The 24,442-nt window shown below is 29.9% G+C and overlaps 1 protein-coding gene across 1 annotated transcript in view; it reads left to right on the top strand.

Moving 5' to 3' along the window:
- LOC129981878 (uncharacterized) overlaps window positions 1–2,175 on the top strand; it is a 175,114-nt gene extending 172,939 nt beyond the window's left edge. The window contains exon 6 of the mRNA XM_056092917.1: window positions 396–2,175. Within this exon, the coding sequence (XP_055948892.1) occupies window positions 396–576 (181 nt within the window). The 3' untranslated portion in view covers window positions 577–2,175. The remainder of the gene's footprint in view (window positions 1–395) is intronic.
- The last annotated feature ends 22,267 nt before the right edge of the window (window positions 2,176–24,442 follow it).

Here is a 24,442-nt window from a genome sequence, read left to right as displayed (position 1 = left end):
TTATTAACGTTAATAACCTAAAATAGATTAAATTAAAAATGTGTTGAAATGTGGAATTAAATTGACCAAAATGTATTCAATATGCTCTGTCTGAGATCACAAAATGCCTAAACCGCCACAACTCACATCGATGCAACTAATTGAAATAAAAGAATGATTTCAGAGTTTGAATTGCAAGCTGTTGCTTTTTTTTAGAAGAAGAAAAAATTTGAATCTGGTTAGATATAAGAGAGTATTTGGTTAATCTTGCTGATTCAAAGTGTCTAAATTTCATCGGATTTTCCTCCATTATAAATAGGAAAATTTTTCTTATAACTTTATTCTCCAAACAGTTGTTTAGATTTATTTTGGAACAAATATTCCGATTTCCTTTAATTCATTTCTATTTCCAACAGATGCGTTCTCGCAGGCAAATGCAATGTACCCGACTGTGACTACGGAATCTACGACCCTGAAAATGGACGTTGCCCTCGAAGACCTGATCATGAAACATTTAAAGGCATGGAACATGGCCGAAGACCTCTCCCAAACAGCAAAAATCCCAATCACAGGTGGTTATACTTCGAGCGAGATTAAAAGTCACAACATCTATTGTATATTGTATTAGGTACAAATTAGACTTCTTGGCGTATTCGAGCCAATACAGAGAAGAATGGAACTTTCTCAGAATTAGAGCTTTTATATTTTTGTTTAGAATGAAATCTAGGACAGGTCTTCAGTTCCTGTTGCCATCGAGAAAGAGCTTTTTTTTCGCTAAAACGTGTACATATTATATTTCTGCGAACCGATGAAGTCTGCATTTTTTTTTATTTGTATTACTTTACAACTACCAAACGTGCAGTTTTTGAGAATATACTTTGAACAGATTCAAAGAATTCAAAGAGATTTGGTGCTAGCTCTAATATATTCTTATTTATTTACTAGAGTTTTGTGCCTTTTTCTGTCTTCAAACGAAGAACTGATTTAAAGAAAAGACAGTTTTAGATATATAAATCAAGATAGAAGTTTCTGTACATTTCTTTTTAGTGTTCAAATAAGTTTGATCATAGACACGTTTTTGTATTTGTTTATGCTTATACGTTTTTGTTTAGCAAAGTATTCAACGAAATACTATGTTAATATTTTCTGATAGAATATGTGTTTATATAATCATATATCATCATTACGTGAAATTTTGTTTGAATGAAAGTCTCAGTTATTTTCCATTTATTTTCCAGTGAATTTGTTTATCTTCAGTTGTATTGTAGAATTTTGTCTCAAATTTATTTCATTTTCTTATTTTAGATAGAATATTTACATTAATAAAATGGATAATAAATAATAGATCATATAGCATGAATTTAAGAATTATAAAAACAGCAAATTGTTAATTATTATGAAAGTCAATTTATGTATAAATGTGTTTATGCAGTGCTTTAAAAATGTTAATTAGGTTGTTCAATGCTTTTCTAGAATTAAGAGATTTTGGAATGAAAAGAGAATGATAGAATAATAATGTAAGTATTTCTTAATAAATAATCATGTTATTTTTTTCCTAAGCTTATCTGTAAAATATTTGTGTTATAAAAGAATGTATAATGAATGATATTATCTTGATGTTTTCATCAATTATATTTTTTTTAATTTATTTTCACCAAATAAATTTAATAAATGATTTATAATTCAGATCTTAAGTTAAAGACTTCTGAAAATTCTTTAAAAAATTTTCATGAAAACTACTGAATTTTTTTAAGAATTTTTGCATCAAAATTATTCTAATTTTTCATGTTTTTACAAATTGGATATGAGGCATATTAGAAGAATTAACACAAAAAGAAATGTTTTAATGCCTCATTCTTTTTCTTTGAAAAAAACTTTATTTTATGTTGTGGCTTGTAAGTAAAATTCAGTTTATATCATTGCTGGATATGAAGCTATATATGTTCTGCATTGTTATATTTTTGTCGACGATAGAGCTGTCATCTCTAGATATGTGTTGCTAGAACTTTTCTACATCTACATTCTACGGTCATTCGCCGCCTCACTGCCAGATCTCAGGAGAGAACAATTCTGAAGAAACTTTTTTTTCCAAGCGACTGCCATGACTAAAAAGTAGCTTTTCTGTCTGTAATGTGAATACTCATGTAATTAATAATATCTTTTTTGTTTTAAAATAAAATAGAAATTGCTTTTTAACCAGTTCAGAATTGTATCTTTTTCCCTACATTTTCTGTTTAAAAATATTTTCAGTTTTAGCGGATTCTAAAGCGTTACTGTCAATTCATGCTCTTCCAAATCCGAGAGATGATGTTCTGTTATAAGATAGAATCTATCCAAATTTTCATTCAAGTTGACGTATAGATTTACGGTAAATTTCTCTTGTATGAAAGAGAACATAGAAAAAGTACTGTAACCGGCCTTTCGATTTTCAAGGATCCTCTTGTTTCAAATCTCTGAGTCTGAAAAGCACGTTTATCGGATTATGTCTATCTCTCTATATGGAAATACAATAATTCAAAAACATTATGAGCTAAAGAGAGGAAATTGACATGTTTTCTTCACGAAAAATTTCAAATGAAATCCTTTCACAAGAGTTTGTCCATCAATTCACTAGAGTCAAATGAAATCCTTTCAGAGTTTGTCCATCAATTCACTAGAGTCAAATGAAATCCTTTCAGAGTTTGTCCATCAATTCACTAGAGTCAAATGAAATCCTTTCACAAGAGTTTGTCCATCAATTCACTAGAGTCAAATGAAATCCTTTCAGAGTTTGTCCATCAATTCACTAGAGTCAAATGAAATCCTTTCACAAGAGTTTGTCCATCAATTCACTAGAGTCAAATGAAATCCTTTCAGAGTTTGTCCATCAATTCACTAGAGTCAAATGAAATCCTTTCACAAGAGTTTGTCCATCAATTCACTAGAGTCAAATGAAATCCTTTCACAAGAGTTTGTCCATCAATTCACTAGAGTCAAATGAAATCCTTTCACAAGAGTTTGTCCATCAATTCACTAGAGTCAAATGAAATCCTTTCACAAGAGTTTGTCCATCAATTCACTAGAGTCAAATGAAATCCTTTCAGAGTTTGTCCATCAATTCACTAGAGTCAAATGAAATCCTTTCACAAGAGTTTGTCCATCAATTCACTAGAGTCAAATGAAATCCTTTCACAAGAGTTTGTCCATCAATTCACTAGAGTCAAATGAAATCCTTTCACAAGAGTCTGTCCATCAATTCACTAGAGTCAAAGGAAATCCTTTCACAAGAGTTTGTCCATCAATTCACTAGAGTCAAATTAAATCCTTTCACAAGAGTTTGTCCATCAATTCACTAGAGTCAAATGAAATCCTTTCAGAGTTTGTCCATCAATTCACTAGAGTCAAATGAAATCCTTTCAGAGTTTGTCCATCAATTCACTAGAGTCAAAGGAAATCCTTTCACAAGAGTTTGTCCATCAATTCACTAGAGTCAAATGAAATCCTTTCACAAGAGTTTGTCCATCAATTCACTAGAGTCAAATGAAATCCTTTCACAAGAGTTTGTCCATCAATTCACAAGAGTCAAATGAAATCCTTTCACAAGAGTTTGTCCATCAATTCACAAGAGTCAAATGAAATCCTTTCACAAGAGTTTGTCCATCAATTCATAAGAGTCAAATGAAATCCTTTCACAAAAGTTTGTCCATCAATTCACAAGAGTCAAATGAAATCCTTTCACAAGAGTTTGTCCATTTGTATTATGTCCTAGGGCAAGTAAACACCTAAACTACAAATTGTAAGGAGCTAGATAAATAAAGTTTGGTTCACAGCTTTAAAATTTAGAGTGTAAATCTGTATCAATTTTGAACCGATTCCGTCAACAAGTTGTATCTGTCGGTCTGTAGGTTCGCATGTTTGTAAATGAAATAAATCAAAAAGGCAATAATTTAAATTAATGGGATTTCATATGTGATATTCGTATTAAAATTGTAGTTCTGCGCCACCTCTTGATGTAAATCGGTAGACAAAAAAGCTTCCAAAATGTATGTTTAATTTTCTATGAAATGTTAAACGTTTATGTACGGGACTGAAAATAAAAATCTGAGCAGTTGTGACTTTCATGGCTTTGCTCAAAGTCCAATATTTGTTTGGGGGAGAGGGCGATACCGCGTTTGTTTAGGAGCATGTGGGAAAGTTTCAGGGAGACCACAACTGCTGATTATTTTGAAGTCATTTCGTTAAGAATTAATTTCCCACTTCAGACAAAACCAAAAATATTTCGAACAGTTTTGAAAACCACATTCAAATGTTATATTCTTTTGCAACTATGCAGAATGTTAAGGGAAAAACACATAATTTAATCATTGTTTATTATTTCAATTGAAAACTAAATTTATTAAATGCAAACAATAAAAAAAAGAGTTTTTGGCAAAAAAGTCGAATTATGGTTTCTCTGTCAAAAATCTGAAGTACGATAATTTTTAGTTTATAAAATCTGCTGATCCATAATCTATTTGTAAAAATTGAGTCTTATATTATATTCACATCTCATTTTTCAGTTTAGTGTGTTTGACGCGTATGACATCAATATAATGCATCCCAATCTTTATTTTGGCGCAATCGATGTATAATTTTTATATCTAATAAAAATGAAATCTTATTTGCTTTCGTATACGATTCTTTGCAAATTTACTATGCAATTATTTGTAATACTTCGACGTGTATATGCGTTATTGCTTGACTTTAAAAAGTGGTACCAGAAGGATTTAAAAAAGAAATTCCGCAGTTAATTGATTAAAAAAAATGTTCCTATATAATCTAGCAGACTAGGTAACTGCTTACACCTAACATAAGGCCCAGTTATCAAGGCCAACTTATAAAAAATGCAAATTCTATTATAAAATATTAAGATAATATTTAGATTATTTAAAGTATAACTGATTAGATTCATATCTGTTTTGTTAAACTCATTCTACTACAACAGTGTTTATTAACACTGAGCGTCTTCTTTAATATTATTATATATAAAAGTGTCTATTGCTATGTCACGATCCATGTTTTGCAAAGTTAATGAAATAAAAAATTTAAGTAAATAAATAGCAGTCTGATTAATTTTTAAACGTATGTAAAGATTATGAATTTATTAAAAGATAGACCTTACAATGTGCACTGCTTAGGACCATGGTCTATCTCCCACCCCCCCACCCCTTATATATCGTAATTTACATTCACGTGCTGATGAATTTGATTTATACGTAATGAAAATACATTATTTAGTCCTAATGTTATACTATTTTCATAAGAGTTTCACTAAGACATTATAAATTGTTAGAATTGCTTAATTTGTCGATTTCAGGGAAGAGTCTCGGAGTTCTTGAACTCAAAGTTCTTAACCTCCGAACATAACAGTTAAATGGAGTAATAGAACGGCAATGAGATTACTTAATAAGTGGTTTTTCTTAGATAATTAAAAGTATTACTTAGAAGAATTACTTATTACTAATATATAGGAAAAAATTAAAGGAAGGCAGATTTTACATAAATGTTATATTGGATTTTAATTTTTCTATTATGTGTGTACATCAAAAAATGAAATCTGAAAAGGCCCTTTTTTGAAAGAATCTGCCTGTAGCCATTCAGCTCCTTAATTCAGTTCTGAAGTGTCCTTTGTTTTTGTTTAAGATTTTATATTGTCTTCATCTCAAGGATAGCTCAGCTTTTTCCAATTGCTGATTCACCTCGACCCTTTGTCAGTGGTCAATGGCTGGCTTGATGTATAAGAATAATTCTTGATTAAAATACAGACTAGAAGATGCGCCTGTCTAGACAGACTGTTATCTTGTTAACAATATCTCAGATCTGACTGTCACAGATAACTAACAAGATCTGTAGTAGAAAATCTCATGAGAGCTAACATGTTTTATTTCCTGCACAATTTATAATAACATTAGATTTTTTCCCCTTGTAATGGGATCTTCTCCTATATAAGAATTAATAATTAAAATCGGATTAAAGCAAATAATGATCTACTAGCAGAAAAAATACAAAAAAAAAACCCGCTAATGTAAAATATTAGAAATAACCTCCAATATGGTGTTAGAAGTGAGAATATAAATAGTCAAAAATATAAAATAATAAAAATAGCAGGTCTCAGCTCATTGACCTTTACTATTTTTTCATGTTTAAGTTTTTTTTTCGCACATCGATATATCTGTAATAGAGATTGCAATATCGGACCAAAATTTCAATACCGGTATTCGGTATTTTTTAGATCTTAATATCGGTATTAGAAATTTTAGAAAAAGAAAGAAAATACAGGTGTTTCATTGTTATATTTGCCAGTTTTATTAGAGAGTGTAAATATCACAAAAAATAATTTGTAACTTATAAATTATAAAAGTGTATAAAGAATCACAAAAAAGTAAAGGAACATCTTATTTATTTAAATCACAAAAACAGTGTAAATATCACTATTCAGTCTGTGGTACTATTACGAATTTTTGAAATGTGATCTTAAAAAACATAATGCATCAATTGTACTGTCATTAAGTCTGAAAAGTAATTTTGTGTAAAAATTATCAGCTGCCGAAAACGCTCTTTCGGCAACTACGCTAGTTGGTAGTACTGTTAGCAATGCAATTTTTCCAAGTATTTACCTCTAAATCCCTCATCTTCAAATAAATCGATTTCTCGTCGGATGGTTTTGGATATAGCTGATTTCTGTATTGTATTTTGGTTCGTTGAAATTTTATTTATCGCTAATTCTAATTTTTGTTCAAGAGACAATTCCTTTTCACTATCGACATTAGTGTCATCGTAATCTTCGATGACTGAACCCTGTTCTTCTGAATGTGGATAGGTTTGTGGGTAAAACATTTTAAGAAAATTTACTATAAACTTAATCAGATTTGAATTGGTTATTTTCTTTTCTTCTTTTTCCTTTTTATTTTTAAAATCATTATAATTATGTAAATACCGTAAGACATTTTCTATTTCGGTATGCCTTTCTTCTGTGCGATTTTTCAATGTAATATATAATTATTCAGATAGTGATGTGTGCTGTTCTTTCAGTGATTGCAACATGAAATTTATTGTTGCATTAGCTGTTAATAAATTAGTATCTCTCTGACATAATGTCTGAATACTCAGTTTTATTGGAAGTAGAGCTCATATAGTTCTGGATATTAAGTCGAATTCACTATCTGAAAATTAAATTTACAGGTTTAAGTCAATTATTGTTTTTTGGATTGGATTTCTCAGTTTCAAAAATCGTTCCATCATTAGGAGTAAACTGTTCCAACGTGTTTTAGAATCTAATATTAACATATATTCTGTTTTATTTTCGGTTAGTATATATTTTAGTATTATATCATTTTTTATCGGGGAACGTTTAAATATCTTAACAATGTTTCGAACATTGTAAATTATAGGAAGCAATTCTTGATGGATTAATATTTCATCCGCATTAGCAATATCTTCTTCAACAATTACATTGTCTTTATCTTCACTGTCAATATCACACTCACTCTTACTCTCTTCTAAGTTGGAATCCGAAGTTTCTATATCCACAGTATTTGGATTCTTCAGTTCTTTATTTTTTTGGTATAATACATCTATTACTCCTAATTCAATTCCATGTGCATAGCACAATTGCTGATTTGCACCAATCACCTTTCCAACTTTTTTCATAACTGTTGATCCATCAGTCTTTATGGATACAAAATCTTCTTTCAGGGATAATCCATGTTTCGCTAATTTAGATTTAAGCAACTAATTAAGCCATTAATTAGCTAATTTATTTCGCCCGTTAGGGAGACATAAAAACAAAAACGTATACCATTTTGCTATGTTGACGATCCCTGAACATATAATGGAGACCATTTAAAAAATTTCTAGTAAATACCGGAAAAGCGGTATTTAAACTTGTGAATACCGGTATTACAAAATTGTACAAATGGCTCAAAATACCGGTATTTGGTATACCGGTATTGCAATCCCTAATCTGTAAGTTTAAACAGAAAAAAAAAACCCTATCACAATTATTAGATAACAAAATACATTTGGGATTTTACATCTTATAATGGAACAAACCGAAATGGCAGGGATATTTTTAACTCAGCCCAACAATATAGAAGGTGGGAGACATTTTTATATATTTATGCATACTGGCAATATAATGAAAAGGTTTATTCAAATGCCAATACATTTACAATTAAATAGAAAAAATATCTTGTATAAAACAAACACTTTGTAATGGTTTATAATTTCTCAAAACAAATCTATTTTTAAAATTTTTGATATCATATACTATATCCATACATGGCATAGCCAGACAAAGAACTCCAAATGGGAAAGAATTCAAGAAACAAACCAATTTCAAAAATGTGTAACGATAGGAACAATAGTTCCTGTTTCTTTTAAATGTTTTGATGTCATGATATAAAAGAAATGAATCGAATTTTTAATAGTGAATTTTATTTATTTTTTATATACTCTTCATTGCCATCTAACTGAATAAAAACAGCTGTGATTTTTGTTGATTTTACTTTTCCGTATATAGAGTAATCGAAGTGTTATAAAAATTAAAATAAATGAGTTTTGCTAAATTACCCTGTTTTTAAATATAAACTTTAAAGCACATTTTTGAAGTTATATCTGTCCCTCAGCGCAATAACTCAAACTAGTCGCCTATGGCGACCAACTTATTCGCGCAGATTATTAACTTTTTATCCTATTAAATCATAAATATAGAATACATTTTTTTAAAGTTTCTCCTTGTTATTTGATACAACATTTATCACCAATTTCGATTGGCCTTAATCCTTTGACTACCAACTGGACATATACATCCCGCTAACCTTTTAATAATCAATTTAAATACTTCTAAGTAAAAGTAGCTTTTTTTGGAGGGGGAGGTATTTGGCCATCATGCCCTAGCCATGGGTGTTTAAAAACATTTGAAACAAAATCGAATAGATTTGTCTAATACAGAAGCTGTTATCCTCATTTTCTATGCGATTGCAGACAAAAAGATTTTTTTTAAAAAAATTGGTAATCAAAGGGTTAAATTTATGAACACTATTATTCATTGTCTTCTGAGAACAAGCTTACATTTTCTTTTTCAAATTTAAAATTCACCATTGTTTTTTGAAAATCGATTATTGTTACTAATACTTATAGTTATTTTTTTATCAATGAATCACTTTTATTTTAACACGTGCTTGAGTGGAATTCTAAAATTTTGATGAATTTTTTTTTAAATAAAAAATATTTTTTCTAAATGTATGTATGCTTTTTTTAAAAAAAATTACGTCTGATTTCATTTAGCTATCATAACAGCACAGTTCATTTTATTAATCTTTATAATACCTAAAACTGCTTAGATTTTTTCCCCTTTAAAATTATGATTTTTTTTAAAGGCGAAAAGCAAGTGTTTCATTTTCCAAGTCCTCCATCCTTTATCTGGTAATAGATCAGACTGCAAGCTTAATATGCCTGTTGTAGATAGCCAATTCAACAACGTAAACCAATAAAATTGCTATTGGTTTTTTTTCCACTGTTTTTTTATACTTTTCATGACATTCTACTGTGTAATATTGCCAAACAGCTTTGGTTGGCTTTGAAACCCGTTATTTAATCGATTATTTGGCGAAAAAGCTGCGGTTCTTCTTAACACGTATCTGTGATATTGATGACCAATTTGTTTATATAGAATTCAATGTATTCAGTAGTTACACATATAATCGAAGCTTTGGTTTGGTCAGCCAACTGATCAGGTCTCGGTAATTACTTTGCTCGTAGCTTTACAAGAATGTGAAAGTGAAGCAAGAGTTGTTTTGATTGTCGCAAAGCAAGAGACGATGAATTAGAAAATATTTAGAAAAGTCAGTTTCAAGTTTCATTAAACATCGATCTATCAATACCTCTACTAGAATTTAGAAACAGATTTCAACCTTGAAAAAGCGTCGTCATCAATCACTGAATTTTAAGCATTCGACAACAAAATGCTTTAACTATTGTAATTCAAATGCCGAATCTTAATTGAATGATTAAAAGCGTGAATTCTAAATTGAAAATATGCATTAACTAAAAGTGTTTGTCTAGCAATGCATAATAATTTTTTTTTCACTTTAAATCTTTCAGATTCGGAGTAATTGGCGTTTAATAATTAACTGATGCCATCTTTTGCATTTGTAATGTTTTTTTCTTATAACTATGATGGCAACATAATCTGGATAAAAATGAATAATTTTAATTAATTTTTTAAAGAAATTAAGCAATTAATTAGTTTGTGTAAATCGAATAATTTTAGGAATGAAATATTTCTGTTGTTTTCGATGCTTATTGTTGTACCGATAATTTGGTCTGAAGTGGATTAATTTATCTTTCTGACAAATTCTTAAATTACTTATCTAGATTTTATTTATGCATTCTTTATTTAATATGCTAATAAAAAATTACCCTTGTTACTTATATATGATGAAAAAAATTAATTAAAAATTCTATTTAATCCTTTAAATAGAACAAAAAATGTCAGTACAAATTATTAGAATATGCTTTTTTTTAATCAATTAAAGTAATAGAAATCATAAATCAGAATTCGAAGTATTATCACCTAAAGATAGTATTGGAAATTTTTAGAAGATTCAAAATTCATTTTAATATCTGACGAAGATCCTGAGATTGTTAATAAAAAAACTGATTGCTTAAAAAATTTGCATAAATGAAGAAACACTTAAAATCTTCGATAATTTTTTTCAGTTATTGAAAGTTTTTCCACGTTTTGTACCTTTTTAGAATTACTAGTTCCCACTTAGGTATCAAGAATTTTTAAAAATGAATGTACAAACATAGTGTTATGGAAAACATATGTAAATTGTGTTAAAAAAATATTTTCACTTTACCAACACAATGCGAGAAATATTATAATTTATAATCTATTATCAAATTAATCAATTCTTATAATCTACCAATTAATTTTCTGATGAATATGGTTATGGCTGATGCTCTTTGGTTCTATGAGCAGATAAATTAGTTGTTATAGTCTATTAATTATTTTTTAATTATATGCTCAGGATATATGCTCATCTCATCTATGATCAGATTAATTAAATTATCGGTATATATAGTTACAAATAATGTTTGTATCTATGATAAGGTTATTTAAATTTTTTGATAAAAATTGTACGTTAATTGATGATTAGTTTTTATAGAATATTATTTAATTTTCTAATCATGTGCTCACGACTTATGCTCTTCTATAATCAGATTAATTAAGTTTTTGGTATATATAGTTATGAATAATGTTTATATCCATGAGCAAATTAATTAAATTTTATATATATATGGTTGCGAATAATGTTTGTGTCTATAATCAGATGAATTATATTTTATAAACTACAAGTCAATATTATTGAATAGGTAATTTTTGTAAGGTATATAATAGGTAATATAATCTTTGATTTTTTTTTATTAAAATAAGATTATCTACTTAAAAATCATTCAGATTCACTCCACGATATCCAAATCAGTGAAATAAAAGCAAATCGTAAAAAATTACAATTATATTTCAAAAATTTTTAACAGTAGTATCGAGTATCGAACAATTCAAATGTAAAATCATCACAATTAAACCTTATTCAATATACTAACAAAACTTCACTTAATAATGCAGCTAAATCAATACTATATTGAGCATTTAGAAACTTACGAAACGTTAAAAAGTTTAACATTATGGAACTTCAAAAAATGTAACCTTTCACTTAAATAAAAGTCAGTATATAAGTAAATCTAACTGTCAAAATAACAGCATCACCTATCCGATACTGATATTCAAATCCCTTTCTAAATAAAATAATCGGTTTAAAATAATTTTTTAACAGAAAGCGATGCGGTTGCAAAATCATCAAAATTAGCAATGAACATTAAGGTACTTTCAAGACATTAAATAATTGAATATTAAGAAATTTTAAAGGACTTAACGTTCCCAATGTAAGTTCAGAATATAAACAACACCCTGCGCACGTGTGAAAGTATGTTTTAATTTTCCATTCCTTTAGAGGCCCTGAAAATTAGATTAAAAGTTTTTAATTTACTTTATTCTTTATTTAATTTAATTCAAAAGTATATCATAATAAATCTGAAAGATCGATTAATTATCAATGCTTACTTTTCAATGCATAAAAACAAAAAGAATAAATATTTTCTTCTAAAAAAAATAGACAGAACGCTTCTTAAGCCTTGAGTCATTGTGATGGGGTAAAAAACTGCGCAATTCTAAAATTCTACAAGAGGGAAAAATAGTTTAACATATTGCGCATGAATAATTTTCTACATCATCAGAGGTCTTGCCTCATTCTCGTGGGAAAAGAGTTAGTAGCCCTCCCCATCAGCGTAGGAAAAGAAGTCAAGAGATTCGGGGCGCCAAACGTAGTTTTTAATTAATAATTATAAAAACATTAACAGTCCAATTAATTATCAAGACATTTTAAAGGAATATTCTTGATGGCACAACACATCTGTATGCAAAATTTGAATAAAATCTGTCAGGTATTGTTTAGTCTGTAGAGGACACGTACGAAGATTGCCTTTTATTTAATTTTCTAATTTCTAATAAATATATGATTTGAATAAAGCGCATCGGATCTATGATCAAATTAATTAATTTTTATAGTCCATCCATCAATTATGGGCAGGTTTAAGTGGTAAAGGATCATAATCTTCTGATCTATGATCAGATTAATAAAAAAAAAATTCGAATACACATGGTCACGAATAACGTTCGTAGCTTTGATCAGATTAATTAAATTTTATAATAAATCAAATTTTTTATGTGTATGATTATAAATAATTTTCTTCGTATGTGTGGACAGATTAATTAACTTTTATAGTTTCACTTTTTTTTTCTGATCTGCTTCATCTAGCATAAATTTTAATATAAATAATTTGGCAGCTGTCTAGAGTCGCTTGGCTGAAAGAGGGTCGTAAGGAGATCGACTGAAAAACTTTATTATCGTAGTTGTCAAATAAATATGTTTGTAAAAAAAATACAAATTCTATCAATTACAAAATATTAGATTGATATTAACCCTTTCAGCTATGAATTTATTTAACTTCCTATTTAGATGACAGATCCTATTTGAGATATTAATTATTATTTTTATTCCTATTATAATATATAGATTTTCAAATCTTGAAGGGTTTTAATTGCTTTTTGCTTTTTGCATTTTAAATTTCTTTATACTTTCTCTTAATTACAAATTTAACTCTTTGCACTCGGGAAAGTAATTCGATGCATAATTATATACCAAATGAAGGACTTTTTTATTGCTCCGATTGTGGAAGGACTTGCTTACTTATAAATAAATATATGTAATCAAATTAAGTTGAATTTTATCGAAAAATTAATCTACATCTTCTTATCCCTCTGTAGGCTTCTTTAACAATCAACATTGAACAATAAATAAATAAAGCGACAAAATAATGCACCGTCTTGAATGCTGAGTGAGATGCACCATCCGAGTGCAGAGGGTTAAAATTTAGTAATTCGATGTGCAAATCAGAATCGTCATTATACTCGAATTGTTGTATGCGGTTTATAATTCTATCAGGTTTAACTAGTCAGATTCCTATTTGTGTCTTTACTTTTGTTAGTTATCAGAATATTTATAATTTACTTCAATTAAAATATGCTTCAATAATATTATTACGTACATGGATGTCGGGCAGTCTGATATCATGATAAATAAATACATTTTCACAAGATAAGATAAGATAAACAAACCCCGATCAGGCCATAGGCCAACGGAGTACTAGATGGCATCGTCACCAAGTAACCCCAACTAGCAAAATGACACAAACGACACTTGTAGATATCGAAAATCAGTAGCCTCTAGAAGAACACGCCGAATGTCTCAAAAATAAAAAAAATATTAATCAAAAATAAATCAGAAATATTTGTAAAATGTTCAAAAATCGATCATCTTATTAAAAAGGAGCCTCGCGCTTACTTAGGGTCGCAAAATACCTAAATTTGCCAGTGATATTACGTCAGATTAAACTGAAAAAATGTCAAACGTAAAGTTTTGGCTCTAAGCATTTTATTGAATTTAAGCATTTTAAAAATAATGTTTTGCAAATATATTTATTATATTTTAATCATATATGTATAAATTGATTTTTTTAGAATTTAAACTCTAAAAGAGCTTTTTAGTTTCTCTGATTTCCGAATTTTTGACGTCTTGTTAAAAAAAAAATCCAGTAGTCTTACCATCTGGGTGGTCTGCAGATGGGGAAAGGGAAAAAAATCTAAATCTCTCTCTCTATTGCTTAAGATGTCACTTCTCAAAATAAGAATCTTGAATGATATTGTTGATAACTTACTTCGTGTATTTTTAGAGGGACGTTCGATAGAAAGATTCCAAACACCTGTCCCCTGCCCTCAGCTTGCCCCGTCAGGGGTGCAAAAACATGTCCCCAGATAGCAGCGAAGACGGGAAGACCAATCACTTTCGAAAGCGTGGAATTGGTGACGATGTTGCCTGTCACGGGACGAAGCTGTTTTGGAATCGTCTGGCGATAGCCGTGGATTAGAAGAGAAGAAAACAGGCTAATCTGCGGTTGCTGTGGGAGGGATGTTTTTAATATTGAAATGAAAAAAAAAAAAAATTTTTTTTTTTTTTTTTTTTTTTTTTTTTTTTTTTTGTACGCGAAGTACAGAGAAAGTATTATAATCGTCAAAAAAAATCGAATTTGAGATTCTGCACATTTTAGACCTCCTCAAATTCGAGAAATACATTTTTAGAATTATGACAGTTTGTCTGGTCATCTATCTGACTGCTACAAAAATGATTAAAAAACACTTTGAGGGATGTTTTTACTATTGATGGACTTACTACTATGGATGTTATTCATTTTCTCGTATATGAAATGTAAGGAAAATATTGTAATCATCAAAATATTCGAATTCGAGATTTTGATAAATCTGCACGTTTTAGACCTCACTGAGTTCGAAAAACACATTTTTGGCATTATGTCAGTCTGCCTACCTGTCTTTCTGTTTGTGATAAAGGTGACTGAAAAATGTTTTGGGCTAGATAGATGAAATTTGCGTACGGTCTTTGCACCAAATTTATAGATTTCAATCAAATTTGGAGCGAAATCTTCTTAAAGGAAATCTGTCTATCCGGCTGTTCGAATATAAGTTAATACGATAACTAGAAAACGAAGAGAATAAAATTCAGTACACAGATTTAACACCCATAGTTAAACACCCACCTATGAAATTTTGAGCCAAGTCCAATAAGGGGATTGACTGTCTGACGATCTGTACTTCCAGAAGCATGTAAACACGATAACTCAAAAATGGAATGACTTAAATACGTCAAATTTGATATGTAATTTTGTGACTATAATAGTAGTTTGTGTCAAATGTTAGCTTCAATCAGTTGGGAAAAAACCTCTAAAACACAAATTTAAATTTTCGGACTCTAAACGCATGCCAGGGATTAATTGCCGAAGATGGCATAGATTCAGTAAAAATGCTAAATTCACTCTTCAATTTAATGTTTCATAGTTATTTTACGCCAATCCCATATAAACTGCTCTCTACCTGACTCAAGTTCCATGCATTTTTGTGGGGCATGGGGATCTTTATTAAACAGTATAGAAAAAGATTCGGGAGACCAATTTCGCTGGTTTAAACTAAATCTCGAGTAAATAATTTATGTCATCCTTAATTAAAAATATGAATGAGGTTTAATTGAATTAAGCATGTATGATTTAAGAATACGATTATTTTCGACTAAATTGGATTATTTGTGTGAATAAATGATAATTTAAAAAAGGAATTTTCTTTTGAACGAGACAAAGAATGTATTTTTAGCTACTGTAGATATGTAAGCCGTTCTCAAAATATTGCATTAATATTGATTTAACTGACAAAATAGAATATGTTATATCTTTGTATAATTTTTAATAGTATTTTCTTCCTAATTCTACATTTTTTGGAGTCTAAAAACATTTGACACTGAAATTATCTACTTTTACACTCTACCTTTACCTACCTTTTACACTTTCTGAAATCCGAAAAAAAAAAATTGAAATTATTTCGGTTTGTATGTGAATACGATATTTCAAAACGGCGATGAAAGAAAGTGATTAAATTTGTATGCGATTTTTTATACCAAAGCTATAGATTTTTTTTTAAATTGGGGTTGAAATATATACACGGAAAGTCAGTCTGTGTGCTCGGTTGAGTGGATATAAATATGGTGTAAACATTTTAAAAAGTAAAGAGCTAGAAAATGAAATTTAGCATCTTGTATTTTTTTAAATCAGAAATGTAGTTCTGCATGAAAAATTGTACCAAATCCCTGCAATAACTGCAATTTTGGTCTTCAATCAGAACATTCGTGTAACTGTGTTTGCACCTCAAAAACATGAACTGCCTAAATGAAATATGATATTTGGTTTGTTCTCAAAATTATATTTATGTATGAAATTTTCTTTTCTTTTGGGCTAAAAGAAAGCATCCATACTTCATACTAACTTTTCTCCTTTTTTTATAAAACAAACTATTTTCATTGTTATATAAGAGAGAAAAACAGTGCCTCTCACTTAAATCAGGCTAATTACCATGCTTGTGGTGTGATCTATGTGTAATTGTTAAAACTACAAAATTTAAATTCCATTACTGTTCTCTAAGAAGAGGCGTAAATGTGTGATAAAGCATTTAGGGGCTTTTGAAGGTAAGCATTCAATCAAGTAAATTTGAGTTTGGAATTTTCCTTGTTTGACAGGTTGTTAATGGAATGTGAACTTATTACCCGGATGGGAAATTCTGTAGTACATTAGGGCTTTTAGAAGCTTAACATGATAAAGAATGCTGTTTGATACTCGTTTGACACAAGAAGTAACACCTAAATTCTTTATGTGATAAAACATATCAGCGAAATAAATTTTATTCTGACAAGATATTCTGTTTTCCCAGTACAATACAAATGTCTAAAACTCCGTCTTACGCAAGAATAATGGGAATCAAATTTGAGCTCATCAGTTTAAAATAAAAGGTGTTATCCCAGAGAATGCCTTGCATAGCATTGGCGTACAATATTTACGAAATATTAACCTTTGGCGTGAATACAGCACTTTTACTGAATCTGTTGTGTCATCCTTGGTGAGTAATTTGGCGATTAATCCCTGGCACGCATGTGTCAATGTCTTAAGAATCTTCATTTGGTTTCATTTTTCCTGCAGTTCATTCATTTTAGCTACAGGTCTCTCAATATAGGAAATGTTATTGTAAAACCACTTTGCATTTTATTTTTCAGACTTTTTGAAACATATATTTATCAAACTCTGAGCTAAATTCTTGAACACCGTAATACTTTCTTCAGTTATACACCAGTGGTAGTGATCTCCTAAAACCTTTCTTGCATACTTTCTAATAAGTTTATCATACTTTGGCTTACAATAGTTACGGAATGCTAACTTTTGGCATGATTTTAGCATTTTTACTGAATCCATCATGCCATTCTTGGCGAGTTATTTGACGATAAATACCTGACATGAGGTACTAATATTCAGAAATCGACATTCTGTTTTTAGACATATTTTTTTTAACAAATTGAAAAAAAAATTGACAACGTATCAGATTTGATATATTTAAGTCACCGCGTTTTGAATTATCGCTTTTACATGTTTCTAAAAGTACAAACCGACAGATAATCAACCTGTAGTTGCATTTGGCTCAAATTGTGACAGATATCTACACTATAGATGTTAAATTTGTGTAAAGAATCTTATCTATATGGTTCTCTTTGTTTTCTAGTTATCTCGTAAACTTATATTCGAACAACCAGACAGACAGACTTCCTCTTATAGAGGTATGGTATACGCGAGGATAGAATCTGGGACCTTGTGGTTCGCAATCCAGTAACATAACCATTATACCAAAACAGCTGTTCGGGTAGCAGCGCTGTTAACTGGCTTATATGCTATTCACCACACTCTGAATAGATTTTACTCAAAATTTGATGTAAAGATCATATATCGAATTTTGCGTTGCTCAAAGCGTTTTTGAGTTATCCTTGTCATAGAGAGACGGACATTTTCCAAAAATGTGTTTTTCGAACTCAGGGTGGTCTAAAAGGTGGCGATTCGCCAAAATCTCGAGTTATATATCGCTATTAATATACTTTATATTACATACATGAGAAAGTAAAAAGCATTTAAAACGACAAAACATCTTTACCGGAATTTGTGGATCCGAATGACATTAGATACATCGTCATTCACGTCAAGTCTTTACGTGTACCGCAAAATAATTTATCTCTTAATAAAAGACGATGTAACAACCCTCTGGCATTTTCGAAGAGCGAACAGCGCACTTATATTTTCTTCATTTCGACAATTGAGCATTTTTATAAAAGTATTCGAAATCAGATCACGTACTTCAGAAGGGCCGTAAAGTTATGGCATCGTCAAAAGGTGCTAATAAACAAATAATTTGTAATACTTGTAGCACACACTTAGAAATGTGAAAGCTACAAATTGACTTATTTTTTACCATTAAGGACTTTTACGCACTTTGGTATTAGTACATCCAATATAGGATATATCTGTTTGAGTTGCAGGAAGGGTATACAACGCATTTCAGAGTGCTATAAATAAATGAAAAACAGCATGGAATGTAAGCTTGAAAAGCTCTCGCAGAATTATAAACGAAAATAACCAGAAGACTTTATAACAGTTTGAAATCATGAAATAAATGTTGTCACGTGGATTATTGCTAATATTTTCACGTTAGATCTATAAATATTGAACGCTAATGTGTATGACATAAAATCGTTCTTATTACTTGTCGAATGTCAACATGAACGTTTCAGATTGTATACTGTAGGTAATTATGCGTTTCAGATTGTATACTGTAGGTAATTATGCGTTTCAGATTGTATACTGTAGGTAATTATGCGTTTCAGATTGTATACTGTAGGTAATTATGCGTTTCAGATTGTATACTGTAGGTAATTATGCGTTTCAGATTGTTTCATTGCATGTTTTCACAGTTGCACTACAACTCTTCACTTAACCCTTTCTAGGGCCTTGGGAAGTATGCTTCCCACCAAATTTATCAGTCTTTGTATGAAATTATGTAGGTTGGCATCAGTTCTGACACATTTTTTTAGAAAGTCAGAAACTTAGATGCTTCAGTTCTTTATCTCAGACAAAATGGTGTGTCTTGGTTTGTCACTTAATTATTAATTAACCAAATTAATTAATTAGTCAAATTAAATTTATCTAATAAGCTAAATGAATCCCTTTCCTTATTCTAATTTCAAGCCTAAAAATATTTTAACATAATATGACTAGAAAAAAATGGTCCTTTAAAGGGTTAACTAATTAATGTAGCTGCAAAATGTTATAGAAATGCTGAAAGATAACCCGAAACTAAATGCAGTCAGAGGAAAAAAGATGTTTAAAAATTCAAGATGGTAGAAATAGGCATTTAACAAAAGTTTGAATCTCATACAAATTATTTTTTGCATTGTCTTATAACTAAACACGCATCTTTTTAATCAAGTTCGTTTCAAGTTTTTACAATTTTATTTTTCGTTTTCAATAATTTTACTATCTCCTATACATAGTATTGAGAAAGTGTAGTAATTATCAAAAAAATTGAACTCAAGATTTTGAAAACTCTCCACATTTCAGACATTCCTGAGTTCGGAAAATATTTTTGGGAAAATATCCGCCCATCTGTTTGTTTCCCAAGGGCAAAGGTAGCTCATAAAGGTTTGATCTAGACGGACGAAATTTGGCATACAGTCTTTATACCTAATTTGTATATTTCTATCAAATTTTGAATAAAATCCGCTCAGATGAAGTCTATCTATCTGGCTGTTCGAAAATAATTTAAAATGATAACTAGAAAAAAAGACAGGTAGATGAATGAAATTCAATACACAGAATTAACATCTACAGCCTTGACACCTTTCAAATTTTAAACCAAATCCAACGAGGGATTGACCATCTGTCGGTCTGTACTTTTTGAAACATACAGACGTGATAACTCAAAGACGCAATGACTTAAATGTATCAAATTTATCATGGGATTTTATGACTACAATTGCAATTCTGCCTTCAATTTTCGTTTCAATTGGTTCGGAATAAAGCGTCTAAAACGCAAATACGTTTTCCGATTCTATTAACCGTATGTCAGGCATTATTCGCCAAAAAACTCGCCAAGGATGACACGATAGATTCAGTAAAAATGCTATATCCACGCCAAAGGTTAATATTTCGTAACTATTATACTCTATTTTATTTCTTTTTTTTATTTTCTAGTATATGGTCGAATTATTATTGACTGTGCAAGTTAAAAGTCGCGACATGCTCACTGTCATGACTTTTTAACTCGCACTTTCCATAATTTGTAGTTGATTGATTTAAATAAATTCGCGTTTTTCAGTATTATCGAATATCACGGTGAAATTTTTTTTAAAAAAATGTGTTTCATAATAATAGTTTAACAACCTAAAAAAAAATGGTCAAACGAGCAAGTCGCCAAAAACCACCAGTAGTATTACGGAGCAGTACAGAACACTGCCAAGCGATATAAATTTCCTACCGTCGATGATAAATCTTCTTTTCCACCGTAATTAAATGAATTTCGCTTTGAATTCAGCACTCGCTAGAAATATTAATTCAACAAATTAGATTTAATGTTGCCGTCAAATAAAATGTGGAATTTCCCCTTTTATTACATCTTCCAGATTCCTGTCCTTATCAGATTCGCTTTTGCTTTTGTGTATTTTTGTGTGTTACAATGAGGAAAGATCGGACTTGGATTTTGAAAATATTTTTAACGAATTTCACTGCAATAAAAGAAATTGACATAAGAAAGTAAAACTAAATAATTTCAAATGCTTTCTTCTTCTTTTTCATTCTGAAAACGCGAAATTAACCTGTAAATTGTTTTCCATTACATAGAATTTTATATTTTTCAAAAAGTTATATAAAAGTTAAGAATTCTTATAAAAGGTAATAACTTCTATTATTACGTTTGCTGTTTAAGTCATCCTTAATTTTCTTATAACTAATTATAACTTCCTGGTAAATATCGTGATATTGTGTGGCATTCAGAATATCAAATAACATGGAGTACCGACCTGGGTACATTTAAATATATTTCATAACGCTTACCCTATTAGCACAAAATATACAATAATATTGTTAAAATATCATAATATTGTAAGGCTTTCAGAATATTAAATGATATGGAGTACGAACTCGGGTATAATTAAATTCATTTCATAATGTTTACCCTATTAGCACAAAATTCACAATAATATTGTTAAAATATCATGATATTGTACGGCAATCGGAATATTAAATAACATGGAGTACCAAACTGGGCACATTAAAATTTATTTCATAACGCTTACCCTATTAGTCCTAAATATGCAATAATATTGTTAAAATATCCTAATATTGTAAGATTTTCAGAATATCAAATAATATTATGGAAATATTGTACAATACTGTACAATATTTTGGGCTAACAGGGTTACTTTAATATTCAACCCATTAGGTTAAAATATAATATGCAATAATATTGTTAAAATATCATAATATTGTAAGATTTTCAGAATATCAAATAACATTATGGAAATATTGTACAATACTGTACAATATTTTGGGCTAACAGGGTAACCTTAATATTCAACCCAGGAGGTTACATTTCCTTAGTTTCTGCCTGAAGTTCTGCAATCGGTCGAAACTTTAGCTTTTACTATCCCTACGCCCCCCAGAAGGGATTGTCTAAGAAAAGAAAGGACAGACGATATCTTGAGGGACTTAACTAGCTTTTGAGTACCCGAGGAGATATGAGAGTGGAACTCCACCGTACTTACAGGGGCCCACCGGGCGGTAATGGATATTTTGGGCGTTTATGCAGGGGCTTTGTGGGGATAGGATCGTTAAGGGTATCTCCGCATCTAAATTGATTTCTTAGGAAAGTCTAATCACCTAGGAGGATGAGAGGGCAGAGGGGGGAATAACGTTGGGGTTTAATAGGTATTGGGTCGTTTCCCGCCTAGTAATTCTTCAAAGTGTATCTGGGGAAAATGCAGTAAAAAAAGGGATGAAACGTGGAATGTACGATAGAGGAAAGTGATTTTTTTCCTTGAATTGCTAACAATAAATTATGTTCAATGAGAAAGTTGAGAGAAATGAGATAGTTCTGATTGTAAAGATAAGAGAGAAAGAAAAAGAAAACCGACAAGTGATCAGTGAAAATTTGCAATCATGGTTTTTCAATTAATCATGGATATGTTTATAATTTATTATACAGATTATCATGGATAATTAATTAATCATGGACATGTTTATAATTTATTATACAGATTTATATATATTAGGATTTTAAGTATCATGATCAGAGATTAGTAAAGAGTGATAAACAGAAAACAAGATAATTATGATTATGTCTTTTATTTTAATAAAATTAATAGAAATTTCATGTGACGAGTAAGGAAAAATAACTCATTTAAAAATTTATAATTACAAAAAATAAAACATTCTAAACTAAATTAATTCCATTAAAAATAGCTTAAAAAATCAAAATCAAAGGTGTGGTAGAAAGAAGATCATTATGATACATGCAATGGAAGCAAGAGGACGCATGTTTTGGGGAACATTTCTTTAATGATCACATTTCACACAAAACAACAAGACGACATTAACGCATGCACACCTTAACAGAACAGCATCTCATCTCATTAATGACAATCGCAATGCTCTATGGGATGCGTACTTAATCAGGCATCGCCATCTATTATCCAAAAGAGAAAGAAATCCATTTGTGCTTAAACCACCTATCGAAAGGAGTTCATTGCAAAAGTATACATTGATTTTAAGTGTCAAATTAGATTAAATTAAAAATTATTAGGATCCAAAAATATCATTAACTATTAAAATATCATACATAACTCCAAATTCTTTTAAAATTGCCGAAGTATTGAATTGTAATATTTGTTCAATTAAAAGTCGTAATTTCCAGTGTTAGAATGGAAATATTTGAGAGGTAGTTAGTGCATTCAGAGCAGCAGAATCAATTAAAATGTTCCTACAGTAAGTACAAGAAGATGGTGATTTTGAGAAAAGTAAATATTCTTGGGTAAATTTAAGGTATTCTTGGGTATTTGGGGTATTTAATTGAGAATTCTTGGGTAAATTAAAAATCCATCATTAAATTGATAAAAGTCACATCGTACTTGCGGTTTAGAGATGAGATTCATGGTGTAATGAAATATTTCACAGATGCAATTAATAACGAGTAGATATTCCTTGGTAAATTTTGGATTACCCATCTTTATATGGATTAAAGTCACATAGTACCTGCGATTTAAAGATGAGATTCATAGTTTGATGTAATATTTCACAGATGCAATTAATAGTGAGTAAATATTCCTTGGTAAATTTTGGAATACCCATTTTTATATGAATTAAAGTCACATCGTACCTGCGGTTTAAAGATGAGATTCATAGTTTGATGTAATATTCCACAGATGCAATTAACAATGAGTAAATATTCCTTGGTAAATTTTGGATTACCCATCTTTATATGAATTAAAGTCACATCGTACCTGCGGTTTAAAGATGAGATTCATAGTTTGATGTAATATTTCACATATGCAATTAAGTTTCAATGTATGTCCGCATCCGAGAATGTTAGCTTTTGATTTAAAATAAACGTCGGTACACATAAAAAATATTTTCAATCAGTTTTATTAACAAGTGAATATAAATTTTATAATAATATATAAATGTATATTTATTTACATCAGTAATACTATAACATCCAAATCCATAATATCTAAGGTTTGATTACCACACCCGAATATGTAGTTTGAAAATACTATCTGTCATTCTATAGATATATTTTAACAAATAAATTAATTAAAAAATAATAAATAAAATCCTCTCTAAAGCCTCATTTTTCGTTCTGTTTGCCCAACTTAATCTGTCTCTAAAAAGCCAAGAAGGAGACAAGTCTCGTCAATTAATAAAGTTCCACAAAAGCCAATCACCCAACAGAACCTCAGCAGAGCCATTCAAAACACACCAATTAGCGCCATCAAATATAACAACCCACCAAAACCTCTACTCAATTAATATCAAAACTTAATATCCTCGGATCTCTCTTCGGATTTCTTGTCAACTTCAATACTCCGACCTACTTTTATGATGCGCAATCCATCTCCTTTTTTTACGAGTAAACAAAGCATTTTCCGCTTCTGAAAAAAAAAATTAATAACTCGTAAAATAGATTTTCCTCCCAGAAGGCACGCAAAGATTGTAATCGCGAAATCCGATGTTAAAAAGATGGTATCTCTGTGCTGCTGCAATTCTCCTTTTGCACGTTATGTACAGAAGTAACATGTCCGTGGTCCCCCCTTTTCAAGTGAAGGTTAAATTAATT

The sequence above is a fragment of the Argiope bruennichi genome, chromosome 8, assembly GCF_947563725.1.
Source record: "Argiope bruennichi chromosome 8, qqArgBrue1.1, whole genome shotgun sequence".
Classification (NCBI taxonomy): domain Eukaryota; kingdom Metazoa; phylum Arthropoda; class Arachnida; order Araneae; family Araneidae; genus Argiope; species Argiope bruennichi.
Note: the sequence above shows the minus strand (reverse complement) of the source record. Positions and strands in the feature narration are given on the sequence as shown.